The 17,830-nt window shown below is 39.9% G+C and overlaps 1 protein-coding gene across 1 annotated transcript in view; it reads right to left on the reverse strand.

The window, feature by feature from the left end:
- The window catches only part of RSRC1 (arginine and serine rich coiled-coil 1), a 167,609-nt gene that overhangs the window by 65,425 nt on the left and 84,354 nt on the right, over positions 1–17,830 (reverse strand). The window contains exon 6 of the mRNA XM_055817206.1: positions 8,428–8,479. Within this exon, the coding sequence (XP_055673181.1) occupies positions 8,428–8,479 (52 nt within the window). The remainder of the gene's footprint in view (positions 1–8,427; positions 8,480–17,830) is intronic.

Here is a 17,830-nt window from a genome sequence, read left to right on the forward strand (position 1 = left end):
CCCCTGTACCAGTCAATGCCAACATGTGCAAATAATTATCTCAGTGTTTGTAAAAATCTGTCATTGAGGGTGTATCACGTTAGTTATGCCTCACATGTATGTTTTCAGAACAATTTTTATCTTTCCTCCACCCACCTTCCTCTTTATTTCCCTCCCAAGTTCTGGTCTCTTCCTCAAGCTTTCCGTACCACTTGCTCCTGTGAGGAACCCAGAGAAGCAAAACAACAAAACCTTCCAGCCCTGCCCAAACCTCGGCCACAAAGCCAGGAGAGAACACGGAAAGAGCATCAAAGTGACAAAGGCATTGAAGAAGCAAAACCATAAACTGCCATTTCTACAAGGGGCTACAAGCAATTAGTGCGTGTTGATGAAGGCACAGCAGCAACTGGAATGACAGCTGCTCCTCAGATTTCGGGAAACGTGAAAAAAGTTCTGGCCTCTTCAGGACACCCTTGCAAAGCCAGCTTCATGAAGTCCAACCCCAAACTTCTTTTAAAGCACTTATTTTGTGTTCGTTTTTAATGCTTTAAGAGAGCACAATACAGATTTAATCTTCAATAACCACAACATGCTATTTTGCAGCCCGCAATAGAACAAAACCCAGGGTCCTGATCCTGTGCCCAAAAGCCACCTCGGAGTAAGGCAGCAGGAGGCGACCACCACAAACGCTTGCTGGAAGCAGCAAAAGTGACCGAGTTGCCCACGGTGGGACGGGGAGCAGCCACAGCAGTGCTCTGCACCCTGCGCCGGCTGCCTGGGCTCCTGAGGGGCTGGAGCTGCCGCCTCGGGGGGTGCTCAGCTGCTGCAGCGCCCAGAGAACACACGCTCGGACCCAGGTCTTGCTGCTTCGGCAGTGTTTGTGTCAGGAACAGATTATTGGCCATTCCAATTCTCCTTAGCTTGGGGTTCAAGAAATGCTGCACAAAACACCTTTAAAAAACATTTTATGCACCTACATCTGTGCCTGTCACATAGAGAAAAGGCAATTCCATGAGACATCTGTGCTCGCAGAATTGAGATTTTTATATAAATAGAAGTAAAATTCAATTATCCAAAGTGTTGGTAGACACTACCCAAAGCAACTGTTTGATAGAAATAAGAATGTTAGATCAAATCAAACTCAGCATACCCCCACAGTAACTATCTCTTTTTCAATATTCAGCAACTCTTAAGCTTGTTATAAATTCAAATTTTTACAATTTCTGGGGAAGGCATTATTTTAAAAGCTACTTTTACATCCCCATGAAACGTGTAGAATATTTCATGTATTATTTCATCCTTTGTGCCTATATACCAACACGTTATCCATCCTTCTAAAATTGTTTGCATAATTAGAAATTCAAACTAAGGCCATCGAGTTTTCAGTGGAAAGCACAGAAACAGCAAAACTAAATGTAAGAAAAATATAATCAAAATGAGAAATCCATAAACATTTTATAAATTTGGCATTCAAAAATAAGCACCATTAAAAGGAAATTTTTCATACTTGTTGCCACCTGCCTGCCTTACTACTTTGCATAGCTAGAAAAGAGCAAAACAGAGGCCATCCTATTTAACTAACCAGTTTTTATTAAAGTAAAAGAAAAGCAAGATTCTATAAAGTAGCAAGTGATCCTATTAGTTCCACCAGACTAAAATCATACAGTCTACGTATGTGGTCCTTTCAGCCACATCTGTTATGAGGCATTTTGATACCAGAAAGTAGAGAATATTTGCCTATTTATTTATCAGGCACCGAGTGCAAATTAGGATTTTTCTCCCCAGTAACATGCGTTACAATGGGCAGGTTTAAAAAAAGGCAGTAAGTGTTATAAACCACTTGCATTTTCACAACAGCTAAGGCCAAAGTACTTATTCTATTCAATGATTTCCTCTTTAAGGAATATGTAAAATGCAATAACGATGCATGGTACAAAATTAAAGGGAGCAATCTGATAGTATAATTCAAAGATAATGAGTTAAATATCCAATATCCAGAATTGCTGCCAAACAGATCTGATAAACGTTAAATGCTTGTTATTTGTATTCATCAATTTTTACTGCATATTGCTAATGTCACATTAATGTCTCCATTCCGAAGGTTCCTTTAAATAAACTCTGTCAAGAGTTCTTTGCACAAAAATGCCCTATTCTTGAATGCTCTTTCAGCAATAGATTGAAATGCAGATGCCAAAAATAGATTAGTCGCTTATTTCAACTCTAGACCTTTGAAAATCCAGATCAATTGCCTTTTGTCATCGTCTTTATATGGAGAGTAAGAAATTTCTGCTTATCACCATAGAAAAACTTTCAGGCTGCTTTGGTAAAGGGAGCAATGTTGATGGTTTGAAGCGCCCACATGCTATTTCGTATCAATACATTTGCATTTTGGAACACTCATCCCTATTTTAATCTTCATGAGAAAAGATGGGTGCCATCCAACAATTTACAGCACAAATTAACCGGCTTTAGAGTTTTGGGTTTTCTGTTCAGCCTACGGGTTCAGCAAGGCAGGGTTTGGAGCAAGGCAAACTTTCCCCTTAAAATTAGCGAGAGGAGCAAGCAAATGCCTAACACAAAACCCAGCTCAAATCTTCCGTGCTTCTTCGTCCCTCAGTAATGAAGTCTGGGAAAGAAATCACAGACACCCAAGTGGTTTGGCAACTGTAAGTGACAGAAGCTGAGCTAAATCCTCTGTTTACACTGGGGATTAGCCGGGTAGATTGTGCGCCGCAAACTGAGCTGTCGATGGTCAAGGGAACCTGCTCCCTGTCAGCCCGTGGGGCAGCGGCACAAAGCCCGGTCCTGGTAGGAAGTGACCCATAAACGTATCCCTACGAAGGATTTATACAAAGCCAGTCTGCCTCATAGAAACTCCATATGACCATTAACTGGCCTGCAAGGCCTGCCAGGAGGCCTAATTACAGGTCTACAGAGCCCAATAACAAAAGCTGAAGAGCTTTAGCCTAGGGATGATCTGCTTTATACTGACTTGAGAGAGTCCATATAGAGTGACAAAAAGAAAGAGGTTTAGCTTTAAAATTCTCCCAAGAGACAAAGCATTGTAGCTAAGTCTGGAAGGCCCACATGCAACATACTTCAGATAGGCTTAAACATACCACCCTCTCAAAATTAACATTCAACTATTGCCTGCTTAACATCTGCTCAAACATGGCACGTTGCTGTGATATTGTTCGAGGATGCTAAAAGGCTTCCTTGCATCGCAATATCAGCGAGGGTCACGCGAATATAGATTTATAGCCGAGACCAACAACTTCCACTGAATGAGTTTTTACAAACAAAAAATCGGTTGCCTTTAAAAATTGAAGTGGACTGCTTTGGTATTTTCAAGTATTGCACTGCTTAATGAGAACAAAGATCCTGGCACTAATCTACACCAACAAAGAAAAAAATCATTTAACAAAGCGCATTGTGAATTCAGTGTGAACGAAGGACTTGGAGACAAAACTTCATGACAGTGCTAGATTACCTGAATATAAAAATGGCAATCTTCCCCTCCTCCCCCCCTCAGAAATACAGGTACATATTTTTTATTTTGCCAGCTCTCCCACAAGGAGAGACCAGAAGTCACAATTCCCATCCCCCAAAAGCACAAGTGAACAAAAATACGACTCCAATTTAAAAGAGTCTGGTTTACTATTTGCTGTCTTTTGGTTTTCAGAGATATCAGTTGTTATTTCCTAAATTAATACCTAAGTTAGATTCTAGAAGCAGATTTTCTCCAGATACTAAACATCCCCTGCTCCTGCTGAGGTGGATCAGTCGGCCACCGGACCTACCTTCCCTAAAATCAAGCATCGCCGGTGGTGAAGAAAGCAACGAAGAGCAAAGGGACCACAATAACGTACCGTTAACTTTCTTAAACTACGGCCATTGTATTAGAACAGGACTCAGGAAGGTTGACACACTGAAAGCACTTTCAAAAATACATATTCTGTAAATCCATAACGTTAGTAGAGTATTTCAATATACCACCTTTCATTGCTTAAAAAGCCACAGGGACAAAGCCATGTAATTTCCATGTCAATAGGTTGATGTGAAGGGGGGGGGGGGGGGGGGGGGGGAGAAAAAAAAAAAGAAAAAAAGAGGTATATACAAACACCTTTAGACTGGATATTAGGAAAAATTTCTTCACAAAAAGGCTTTTCAAGCACTGGAACAGGCTGCCTGGGGAAGTGGTAGAGTCACCATCCTTGGAGATATTTAAAACACACGTAGATGTGGCACTTAGGGAGGTGGTTCAGTGGTGTCCTTGGCAGTGCTGGGCTAACGGTGGGACTCGATGACCTTAAAGGTCTTTTCCAACCTGAACATTTCTATGATTTGGTCATTTTCAGACTAAGAATGCAACTCTAACATGTAAATATTTTACTGAAACACCAGAAGAAGAATACAGCAAAACAAGGACTATCTAAACCTTTTTGTACCTAAATTCTTTTGGAAATCACACCCCTTAGGAAGTGCCTCTTCTCCGTAGCTACTGCCGCTGCCTGCAGTACCTGGAATGCAAGCTGGGCTAGCCCAACGCACGTCAACAGAGTGCAACTAGCTTTTGGGCTGACACTTCCTATGCTTGGAGGAAGTGTTGGGAATTCCTGCTATCAAATTTGAACAAAACATCCTCAGGCATTCCACTCTCTGATAAAGCAACAGCCCAAATGCCTTCTCTTAAAAAATGTGCACGGGTATTGCATACGAATGCGTGTTTGCTCCTGTGCCCCGTTTGAAGGAAGCACCTGAACTTAAGCCCCAACATCAAACAGTTGTCCCTGAATTCTATGTATGTCCAAGGTACTGAGAGAAGTTTCTATTGAAGCAGTCATCAACAGTAAAGAACTGCTCGTGAGCAAGCTCAGGTGGTGTGACCCTTCCCACCCAGGCTCCCCAGCAGCCTGCCAGCCAGCCTGCCACCACTCCTTAGCTACGTTTAATTAGTCAGTATAATTCATTAAAGCTCCATTCTAATACCATTTCCAGCACAGACAAATACGATAAAAAATAACTTCTCCAATCAATTTGCAAAGTTGTATCGTTACTTTCAGGCGATTTCTTTTCCCCAAACGAATGCCCGATAGCACCCGCGCCCCAGCGCTCCCCAGCAAACCTGCGTCCCAGCCTCTCCTCCCTTCGTCCACACAACCCCTGAACCTATGGTAGCAGCACCGACAAAGGGTACAGCGGAATGTAGATATGCGACGAGGCTAAACAGAAGGGAAATTTAAGTAGCAAAATAGAGAAATTAAATTTAAAATATCATGAGGCTATGGTGAACAGCAGATTATAAATTCAAGCAGTAAGTAAAGGTACCGCTGGAAGGCCGTGAGCAAATGGCAAAACCCACCATCAGCTTGAATTTAAAGTTCGGCTGCTCTTACAAAAAGCACTAGTATTTTATAGACAAATTTGCTTCAGTTTCTGCACATTACCATTTGTCCCCTTACACCATTAGGTACCATTCGCTATATTTGTGTTACGCTTATCCAAAAGCATTTTCAGTATATATATATATACAAAAAAAAATTACTTAGTAAGAAAAGTGAATTTTCTATAGATTAATCCCTTCAAAGTATAGTAAGACATGGAAACCTTCAGAATGAAATGAGCAAATAAATCTGAATACAAAGAACATAGCAAGGTGTTTGATTATCACGGGAGAGGGGCTATTAACGGCACGGCAAGGGCAGGGCAAGCGGAGTGGGAGATGCCAAGAGAGATGAACAAGGGACCTGCCCAAAGGCCTCTCCAGCACTTGCTGGTGATCCTAAGCCACTGCGGAAGGTAAAGCTGGTCTGTTTGTCCAAACCACAGAGGAGCGCAGTACCAGTAACACGTAGGTAACACATTCTGAATGCAGCATGGCTTTTTTTCCTCGCTTAGTGGGACTGGAACAACTCCTACAACGCACAGAGCCAGGTGTTCTTCAAGTTAACTCCCAAGTTTGGGATGGATCCTGTATCGAGTGTTGCATACGCAAACAACAGCTTTGTTCACCATTACTAAATCACAGACTTAAATTTACATTATATTCAATTAAATCACACAGCATCGTGCTACAACAGCAATAACAATTGACCCACTGATTGTGAACTCCTTGAAAAGCTGTTCAGTAATTCTCCAACACAGATTTCTCCTTTTTTTGCAAACTAAAGGTGAAAAAAGTGATTATTTTGCAATAAGTAAACACACTAAAAGATATTGAAAAGTTATTAACATTTCCAATGCTCCTCTCACACCAGTTTACTAAAAATTCAATTTAATTAACTGAATACAGGACTGGGGGAATTATCTCATAAATGCATGAGATTACCAAGACTTAAATAAAGCCAGGAAGGAAGTTCTTTCTTTATTTTGCATGGTAAGAGAAACAAACAGATTAACTGTCTTCAGTTATTTATTAACAGCTTGCAGCTACCTTCAGTCTAAGTTTCAGACTTCAATTGTGAATATTTAAATTTAACAATGTCATAGACCTTTTATATGTTTTTGGAAATTTTGGGGACCCAGGTCATGATGATATACAACCCATAGATACCTTTTGTACATTTCCCAGGTGTTAAATTTAAAAAATATGGTGTGATAGATGTGAACAGTATACAGAAATTGTGCTTTTTTAGGTCAGTGCTGTCACATCTATTTTATAATTATATGCTTCAAAGATTTATCAAAAGTTATGGAGAACAATGAATGCATTTGAATACAATACAAAAGGCTTGATGCATTTTTGAAAAAAATATCAGTGATATGAGAAGATGCATATTCCTTAAAACAGAAGGCTTCCATAAGGGGAAAAAAATAAAAAATGGTACTTCTTGGAAATTGCTTTTTATAAGTTAAAAATTGATACATGAAAGATGAAAGCTGAACTAAAGACAAATATGTATTTATTATAATGCATGTGAAATGCTTAAAGCTTTCCTTTTTGTGTGACAAACTGACAAAGTTTTAATGGGAAAATAAAACTAAAATATAGAAGTTAATTAGGGTTCCAAACCTCAACACAGACTAGCACTTTAGAGCATTAAATCGTTATTTTAATGATCTGCAGACAAATACAAGTACCTAAAGAACCCCCAGTAAATGTTATATAAAAGGATCAGTATTAATTTACACATTTATTATAATTACCATAATCCTAATACAGCATAAGGTTCTCGAGTAATGTTTTCACAGCCATAGGGCAAGGGCGTCACAACACGTGCAGCTCTTGTAAATAACCCCGTGGAGGCTGGCCGAGGGAGTACAACCCTCACCCCGCACCCCACGCCGTGCTACCACAGGGCACGTCACCCCCCGGCGGCAAGGAGCGAAGCGGACCCCTGGCCAAGTTACACCACCGGGCAGCTCCGCAGCAACATCCAGAGGGGAAAGCCCGAGCAGCGCCCGCCAAAGCTGCGTGCTGAACACTGTTAGATCAGTCAAAATAAACCAAATGACTGGAACTCTCATCCATTTGGGAACAACCATGTCTCGGAGCTTTGATGTGGGCTTAATACAGTACTTGCAAAAAGGGCAGGATAAAAGGAATTATCTTCTCATCTTTGGTACAACAGAGTCACAGAACAGTTTGTGTCAGCAGGGCCCTTAAAGCCCACCTAGCTCCAGCCCCCTGCCCCGGGCAGGGCCACCTCCCCCCAGCCCAGGTTGCCCAGAGCCCCGTCCAGCCTGGCCTTGAGCCCTGCCAGGGACGGGGCACCCACAGCTGCTCTGGGCGGCCTGGGCCAGCGCCTCCCACCCCCACAGCACAGAATTTCTTCCTTTAACCTGACTGTCCCCTCCTCCAGCTGCAAGCCTAATGCTTAAAAGGGGTCTTCTATCACTACAATAGGACACTTTCTTTAAAGTTTTAGGCCTTCCATCAAACTACTACAGGATTCCTCCATTTTTTATTTAAAATAAATATACTTATTTAATCCAAAATTTTAAATAGTTACAAAGATACGTATCTCACCTTCCTTCTTACTAGTGCTCATCTAAATAGGAATCCTTCTCTCTGTAGAGGACTAAGATGTAGACCAGTCTCTTGATCGGAGCCTTTCGGAAAGCTTGCTACACACGTCAGCTACCACTTCAAATAAATACATATGTGCACTAGTTCAATTCAGTGCTAAAAAATAAAGAAAAAAACCCAAATTTTTGAGAGCACAGAATAAAGTCTCAGTAGCAGCAGCAGCCAGAGGACAAACAGGCGAAGTCTGATTGCTGGTTCTCAACAGCAAACAAAAATTACTTATTTTTATCTCCTTAAAGGGATTTACTAAGTACCAGTGATGATGCACGCCAGCTTCATCTTACCCAGAAACTTAAGTGAGCTACAGAGAAAAGGACTTAGCCTTTGCCAGATAGGAAAGGATAAAATTATTATCTGATATTACAAAACTTTAATACATTTTTGAAGAATATAATTTTACTTATAATAGCAACACTTACCAGCTGCCTCAAGAACCAGCTGTAATCTAGCTTTGGCCTGTTCAGCAGGAGTCTGAAAAGACAAGATTTACAAATCTTCATAACTGTTTGCACATTCAACACGCAAGGCCACAGGTCACCAGCCACGGCACTGCTGTCACCAGCGGGGAGCCGTGAGCGGCTTGGCGCCACTTGCCACCCAAAGCAACTTGCAGACCGAAATGAGTAGGATCATATTTGACTTCGAAATTCACCATCAGGTGAATTGACAGAATTGGCAAAAAATACCATCCCCATTAGGCAGCACGGTGGCACCCCGAGCAACCAGAGAACCCGCAGCTGTGGCCAGGCTGAAGCCTACCTCCAGCTCCTTCCCCAGCTCCCAGCAGCAAATCCTCCCCAGCTCTGGTGACCCCGTTACACAAAAACACATGGCTACATAAGCATCCTCAAAACGTGGGTTTAATATGATTAATATGGCGAGTTTTTCACACTTCTTCTGTTATCTGTTTTGATTTTTTTTCCTCTCCTTAAGGTATTTCTTCACATCTGTTAGGTTGAGGAACACATTGTTGGCTGTGTACCCACTATGCTAATTATTCCAAGTGATGTTTTACTGTGTCCAATGTGCTTGCCATCCCTCTAATTTCGAAGCCACTCAAACGTTTTCACAGTCAAATTTATACACAAACCACATTTGTCACGGAGTTCAGAAGTTGATTATTTCTGTAAGCATCTGAAAAGTTTGGGAGGTTTCTGCTCTGCACTAAAAACAAAATGTGATGGAAATTTTTAGTGTCATTGTTCTGCTTTGAAAACTCTTCTACACAGATATTGCTCATAGAACATTTTTTCTGATAACCAGTCTAAGTTTGCCCCCTTCCAGTTTCACCCCATTAGCCATACAAATATTAATCAAGGTAATCAGGCAAAGCTCTCTGCTATGAATGTCCCAACTGGCGATGCTCTATAGCTTTTCTCAAAATCGCTTTCAACCAGAGACATCTCAGATGGCATTGTGCTCGACCACACATTTTTAAAGCAGGATTGATGTCATATTACTATAAAATATAAGCTGTATAAAATGGCCACCTTCTGCTAATTCATAAATAAACACTATCTGCTTTTTAGGGGCTTATTTTATTTGCTTATTAATCCTTTGTCTTACATCACGGCTACACTTATTAAGAGAGGCTAACTGATGATGAAGAACAATTCAGTCTCTACTGCAAGAATTTACAGACTGCTCCTTCCATTAGCATGCAATACACAAGATGTTACATTAATCTGCAGACTGAAAAAGGAAATTTAAATGAAGATCCAGATTTTAGTTGTACAGAGGTCTAGTACTTTTAGTTTAGAATTCTGTTACCTGTTTGCAAAAACCCAAACTTACTGGGCAAAATTTATTCTTATAACTTCTATACCAAAGCTACCATTAAAAGTTGACTACTACTCTTGATGACAGCAAGAAAAATCCTGAAAGTTATTGTAATAATATCTTCAAATTTCTTCCTCTTGCAATGAACTAATAACTACAATATGTTTTGGCATATTAAATATTTCACTAGAGGAAAAAAAAAGGAGAGGAAGAAAAAGATCTGCTTTCCATCCAGAACAAACCTGGCCAACCTACTGAGTTTCAGAAAAACGGTACTTGGATTTGTGGTTTTTCCATTCCTGTGACAACTTTAGATTAAAAAAAAATAATCATGAGGATTACTGCAATATTTTGCCATACTGAAGTACAATTTAGCAGAGAAGGAAAAGTGTTTGGTGTAAAATACTGCCCACGCTCACATCTTCATGTGAAGAGTCCAAGTCTCTGCGCAGTCCCTCTGGCATCAGGTGGGTTCTGGCATCCACTAATGCTTACAGTGCATTGAATCAGTTTCCTACATTAATTTTGTCCATTCTGTAATTAAGTGTTTGATTAAATTAACTGATCCACCACCCCCAGCACAAAGGGCCTAGCACCGTCTGGGCGAGTGTCTCAAATGCTATGGGACCGGTTGTGTTAAGACATACAATTTTCTATTCTTATAGAGCAGTTATTCAGCTAGATATTTAACAGAAATCCCTGGATCTCTCAAATAAAAGGTTTTCTTCTTTTTGGCCATGGAACAGCCTGTTTAGCAGTACCGACTAGAGGAAGAAAGGTCCATTGACAATTTTTAGCATATTCAAAGCCCACTGTGGCAACATCTAGCACTGCCACACCAACAATAATTCCCTGAAAGAGCAAATACTAAAGCAGGCTCCAGAGGGAAGAGAAGGGAGAACAATGAGCAACAGCACAAGGGATGCCTCTCAGCACTAAACATGAAGCTCCAGCAGTAATGACACAACTCATCCCCCAGCTTTGAAACACTCCACACAACTCAAAATGTCTTTTCCCACTCCTCTCACGTAGGTATGAATAGGTCTTGTCACTACAAGGTAGACCAGGCTAAAATTCTTCCTTTACTCTCCAATATCCCATCGGAAACCGCACACACAGTTGCTTTGCAGGCGCCTTCCCCTTTGCCCTGAAGGCAACCCCAGCACTAACTGATAATCCTGCCAGGGACACTGGCATGTCTGTGCCACATGAGAACTTGGTACAGATGTCTTTCTGTTACCAATCAATATGCCCGAAACAATGAATGGAAGAAGGGTTCTTAAAGAAAAGGTGACTAGCTTGCCTCCAGAAAGCTTTTATCCAACTGGTGGATGAGGCCAGTGCTCTGAGAAATTAGACAGATGCCTCTGAAAATCACAAGTAGATCCCCAAACAAGCCGTTAGCGATGTGTAAGAAAGGCCAGCTACCGGAGGTCAGTATTGATTTAGAAGACCATTAAGTGACAAAATTCAGAAAGACCCTCAGGAAACTTAAAAATGGTGAAATGATCGGTGTAGGAAACATTAAAATAAACCTTTATATTTCCCTTACGGTCTTGAGCATAACACAGACAGAAAAGAATTCAAAATTGTGTTTAAAAAAATAGTACCAAGTGTTTCTAGTAGCAGCTGATGTAGGTGACCACAAGCGGTAAAAGGAGGAAAGGAATTCCCGGACAGGCACACTGTAAAATGACATGAGGCATGTCAAGCATCCCCAACAATAAATTTTATGTATGTCAAAGACTGTCTGGCAACACACTGGAATTATGCTTTAGATTAGGATACCATAAAACAGAAATATCAGGGGATTAATTGTTATTAACATTTAAAGCAAAAAGTTGATCATTTATATTCAGTTTTGAATGCAAACTTTTTTAGGAAGATGTAGCACATCCTTCTTAACTTGTATTCCTCTGCAGTATATCTACTGCATCACACTGCTACTGCTTTCATAAACAGTATATTTTTTAATTAAACTGCCGTAAAAACAGTTTTATTTAAGTACATAAAGTTATTTACTTAAATAAAGTTATTTAAGTAAATAACTTTAAATTTGGTGCTTATCGCGTAATAAAACACACACAAGTTGCTTGCCACTACTAGCTACAGGGAGCAAGTGATGTGCTTGATGGGCAGCTTCAGACATGCCACCAGTGTCAAGTTTTGCTTTCAAAATATTCAACTGCAAGAGGGATTCAGCTTTTAAATTTTAGCAAACTAACTAATAGGTTTGAAACAAATACTTAGATACAGCGACTAGATTTTATTTTAAAAACCTTTCCGCTACTTGTGATGCATGATAAACATTTTTTACTGAGAAAAAAATACTAAAGTAAAAATATGCTTGAGAACATTGAAGAAACAATTTGAGAAACGTTAAGTTTAAACAGAGAGTCCGAGCTTCTGTTTTGGCTACGACTGTGACTGGAGCAGCACACGTGGCTCTTGTCGGTGCCAGAAAACATCACGTTACCACAGGACTCAAGCAGCTCACCTGCGCAGTATTTTGAGATGCTATGCTCTCTTACCTCATCTTGATGAATATGGAATTTTCATACAGAACGTGTCCCTGGTGTTTATTATCTGTGCTAAAACGGGATATGTTCAGTTCCTCCTGTTCATCTCTGTCTAACGACATCGGGTGGGTATAATTTAACTACACGACTTTTCTCTCTTATAACATCTCCAGAAAAGCCTAACAAACCTCTGTGTGATACTGATCGATTTTTGCGGGTTTGGCGGTTTTTTGGGAGTTTTTTTGTTTGTTTGCCTGTTTATTTGCTCTTTGGTTTTGTTTTGTTACACAGATTTTTTACCTTTGCATTTGATAAAGACAAAAATAGTAGTCCTTAAACCCTCTGCAGCTCCACCACAGAGGTGGGTGACACCCCCGAAGTCCCATCTTCCCGCAGCAAACAGGCTCAGTGTTCCTTAACTGGCAGACACACGTGCTGCCTGACATTACAGTTTAATATTCTACTTGCAACGAGGATGTAGGCTACTACATTTGTTTAACAAAAATAGTCAAGTTCGTAATTTAAAAAGATTTTCTACTTACTGATAAAACCAGAATTTCCTGCAGATGTTATATTACATTAAAAAAACCCTGAAGCTATAGATCTCCTAACTTGACAAGCTTTTGTTTATACCAGCTGAAACATCTTAATGTTACTTCTCCCTCTGCCCCCAAAGAAACGGTTTGTGTCCACATTTCTTCCTGAAGATGACTCACAGCCTCGTGGCCAAATGCCACTGTAACGGCGGCAATATGGGGTGTTCCTGCTCATAGTCTGGGCATGGTATGAGCACACCCACATACAGCAATTGAAAACAGAAAATGAGTCATAGTTGTGCCTAATGTAGATCATGGATTCATTCAGGTTGGAAAAGACCTTTAAGATCATCAAGTCCAACCGATCTCCTCAGCAAGATGTCATTCCCCCAGGCTCAAATTTATCTTGATGCAAATGTATACAGTAAAACTCCAGGTTAAAAAAAAAACAAAACAAAACAAAATAAAACAATACCCAAAACACTTGGGAAATCAACACTAATTAAGAAAGCCTATATATGATTTTGAAAGCTGAGCACAAACCCATCCTCCCATTAACTCCAGCCTATCATCATTTTCCCGGGGACGCCTACCCAACCTTTCCCTGTGCCTGATGAGCTCCAAGAAAGGTTAACAAAGCCTAACAAGAAAAAGAAAGAACAGTCGCAGGAGCGCGGAGTGCGGTAGAACAAAGCCTAAGCTGAGGCTGTGCTGCGGTGGGCACGAGAGGGGAACCGCTCTGCAGGGGTAAGGCAGCGGCCCCGGCGGAGAGCACGAGGGGAAGGAGAGGCTCTGCTCAGAGCAAAAGTCACCACGGTCACGTGCTGGCTAAATGGTGTCTGCACTGAAAAAACAGCCCCACGCCTCATCAGTCGATTCAAGCTCCTCAAATGCACTGATGCAGTACCTTGGAAAGACAAGCTGATGCGCCAAAAGCTTTTAATTAAAAAGCCCTGCGTAAGAAAGGAAAAGTAGTAATCAAGGCACAAAATAACCAAAGGCCGCTTCTCACAGGTATTGGCAGTTGCTGCCTGTTCCATAATAAAGTGGAGACTGGCTTTACAGCTGCAGTAGGGATCTGGGAAAGACATTCAGCGATGGCATTCCATCAAATGTACAGGTAAATACAGTATTGAAGGGCACAGGGGACTGACAGGCTTAACCAGATCAAGTGATAAGAGCAGCACAGGATGGGGTGAAATGCAATGCTGCTCCATACAGAGCCATGCCCGCCGCCCCACTGCTCACCCACCGTCCTGCATTCTCACGGAACAGCACCCATTTGGGAAAACAACAGTTTAGCATCTCTGTGGGCTGCTAAAAGGAGACCTCAATGTATGCCAGCAGTGAGAAAAGACAAGGAAAAACTGTCAAAAATTAAACAAAGGGGATAGATATTATCTATCCATTATCAATTTCATCTTAATATATTCTGTCAGTGGCCCGCCTTCACCTGAAATATTGTACATCCCAATTCTAGTAAATCTATCTCAACAGAACAAGAGCAACAAAGAACCCTAACCACGGCTGTCTTTGAAATGACGCTTGATCAAATTAGGGAAAAGATTATGTGACATGTTTGTTTATCAGGGGAATGGCTGGATTCCTTTTCAGTCATTTATTCCTTCATAGGTGATTAAAAGAAAAACAACCAAACTTATCAAAGAAACTGAAAGTAAAGAACTTATTTGTATTAAAAAAACACCACAAAAACCAACCAAACAAAAAACCACCACCAAAACCAAACCAAAATAAAAAGAAACCCCAAAGCAGATAGACCACGATTATAAGATTATAAGTTCTTATTTTCTTACATGAGCCAAAGCAAATAGAATGAATTTGAGTGTGCAAATTCAAAATTGACAAAGCAACATTTCTTCACGTTAAAGAAAAAATCCCAGACTTCATAATATGAATTAATGAAACATAATAAGCATATCTGGCACTACTTGAATTAAACCTCCACATTTTCAGACATAAATCAGCTTAAATGATTGAACATTAAAATGATATTAATGTCTAAGTCAGTGTTTCTGCTCTGATCCGATCGATCAGTAACACACCCAGACACAGGCTGTGGTAGGACTAGTGTCCTGACCTAACAAAAAAACTGAACCTTTGAGAAACTGTGGAAATGTATAAGTTGGGAAAATGTACCCAGTAAGAGATGTTACTTGTTTGTAAAGTGAACAGAATGAGTACGATATCTGCCAGTTCGCTTCCTGCCCAGAACTATCTTTCTATTCTATACAATAGAGACATGAGAATTTGGTTTGATTACTACACAGCTGACACACTTGCTGTATGAAAGTTTTCAGCAGCTAGAAATGAAACACACAAAAAATTATATTTACTGACGTTTTACACTACTACTACAGAGAAGGATGAGGATGAAATTGGGGGGGAAATAAGAATTAAGAAAAAGTAATTTGAGGAATTGTCAGGCTGTTTACAATCTCCAAGCAGCACAGTAGACAACTATAGATACTAAGCAGCAGAAATATTTTTTAAATTGCAAAGTCCCTGGTATTTTCTTAGATTAGATAAATAGCCTGCACAGGTGCAGAAAAGATTTTAAGCTCAAGAAAGAGCTCATACTCCATTTCCTAAGAATTTTATACTGTCTGTGGACCTCAGTTTAGCGGTAGCTATGGTTTAATCCAAATTACTACAATGTTCCATTACAGCATTGAAACAGAATGGAACAAAAATTTTGATCTTAAATTTGTCAGACCTATACAATTATCAAAGCATGATAAATATGAATTATAAGTGGAGAAGGATCATGTAAAGCATGGAATAATAGCGATATCTGTTCATCAAACATACAGATGCTTTTGGTACTCCCACACAAAAAAGGCGGCAGCACCAGCAACATGCTAACTAGGAAAGGACAATCATTATCCAAAAAAAAAATAGAAGAGGAGCCAGAAAAGCTGTTTTTCCCTTTAATGTATGTAGAGGCCACAGAAAAAATATGACTAATGATGAAGTGAAAAGTACAGCTTAACTAGCAACACACACACACCACACTAAAGAGATAATCAAGCAGTATCTTGTTGATGGAAGAAGGCTCTCCCAGCCGTAGCCAGGAAAAAAAAAATAATATCTCTGTACCTTGACAGAAAGGTCTGGAAAACTTTTCCAAGCTGTACAGACAGCCCTGTTCAGTCCTATTCCTCCAAGACTACCGATTTATCAAAATTGGGGAGGAAAGATAACAAAAGCGAATCATTAAAATTCAGAGCCCAGAGAGGAAAGACAAAACTGTTGGCATAACTATAAAGTCACAGCTCTAAAGCTGCTAAACAACTTAATGGAATGTTAGAATTTTCTGTTAAAATACAAAAGAGTATTTTGACTACATGCTTTTTGTCCAACTGAATTTTCATAGAAAATTGAGATCAAAGGGGAAAACATACTATATTGTCCCTAAACATAACAGACACTTTGACATGTGCCGTATCTCAGAAGCATAGGATTCAGAAAATCCTTTTCCTTCTGTCATCCAGGACATAAACGGCCATTAAAGCATTTGGATTTGTTAACTTTAATCACAGATTCTTACATCCACTCCACTTCACCAGGCTTCTCTTCCGAGAGAGGCACAGGTTTCCCCAGCACCTTCAGAGAGCTGTTATACCCCAGGCGGTCAGGGAAAACCGCACCTTGCTTTAGACTATTGCCAGATCCAAACCTGGGAAGCAAGTAACAATGCCTTACTTGCTTCCCAAGAGGCGAAGGCAGAAGGTGATGTCTGTGGCAAATAGCCACACAGAGCTCAAACAGATGTCAGTGATTTTCATGCGGCACTCAAATCATTTTGCATATCGCTGTAGCAAGTGCTCCCTTGTAAGGGCTGCAAAACATAATGTATTAATTTCAGTGAAAAGTACTGAGAAAAAAGCATGGAAAATGGCCTTCATCCTAAAAGTGGATAAATAAAATGGATCAACTAGCCACTGAAACGTATGGAGTAGTAAATAAGATTTAAAAAAAAAAATAAATTGGCAAATCCCGGTCTTTTAAAAAAGGAAAATTACTGAAAATGTTAAACTGACACAGCTGTAAACTCTACATGACTTCTTTAACAAGAGGGAAAGTATAGATAATACTATATCCAGGTACATACTACAGGCTAAAACATCACCATCCACCCAGTTATTTACTAGCAGCCCAGAATATCATCTGTTATATTCACATTTTCATGGAAATACAGTAACAATCACAATAAAATTCAACATGCTGATAGTTGACAGAATAGAGGCTTGTGCATCATTATCTTCATCTGGCCATTAATTCTACAAATTCATGTATTTCATAACGTACCCTTTGAAAATTATTTGGATTACAAATCTTTGAGCTGAATTTGAACTGAGAAAGAGAACCCTTTCGAGCATCGTAGGGTACAGTGCTCATCCAAATTGAAAGGTAGCAATGGCTAAATATCCACTGCTTTAAAAAATTATAAGGTTTTTAACATTTAGCTTCTAAATATGGATTTCCATTTATCTTTTGTCACTGTTTTGTATTTCTGATACACTACATTACAAAAAAGTAGCATGTATGTATCTAAAAATAGTATCAGATAAATCCAGGTTCTGAAAACAAATTTTTGAATTAACACATTATAAACTGCTCTTAAGACAGCTACACTGAAGTTGGACTGGCTAGAAATAAAAGAGCACACAACACAGAGCACGGATTAATTAAAAGCAGTAGGAGTTTATACTTGAACTCCTGCTTTATTTTCTCCCACAAAGAGATCAGTCTTCTCTAAATAAATTTTTGAAAAAAATACCTCGCAGAAAAAGGGAATCACATTCCCTTTGGAATCTTTGGATTTAAAAGCAGTAATTGAAAAATAGAAGAAAAATCTTTTCAAAAAATGGAAAGCGTTTCAGTTATCACAAACATCTAGTTATCCCTGCACTAGCACTTGGTCAGAAAGTAATCTAACGCCCTATCAAAAATTGTGCCTAGTTACA

This window comes from Falco peregrinus, chromosome 12 (genome assembly GCF_023634155.1).
Source record: "Falco peregrinus isolate bFalPer1 chromosome 12, bFalPer1.pri, whole genome shotgun sequence".
Lineage (NCBI taxonomy): Eukaryota > Metazoa > Chordata > Aves > Falconiformes > Falconidae > Falco > Falco peregrinus.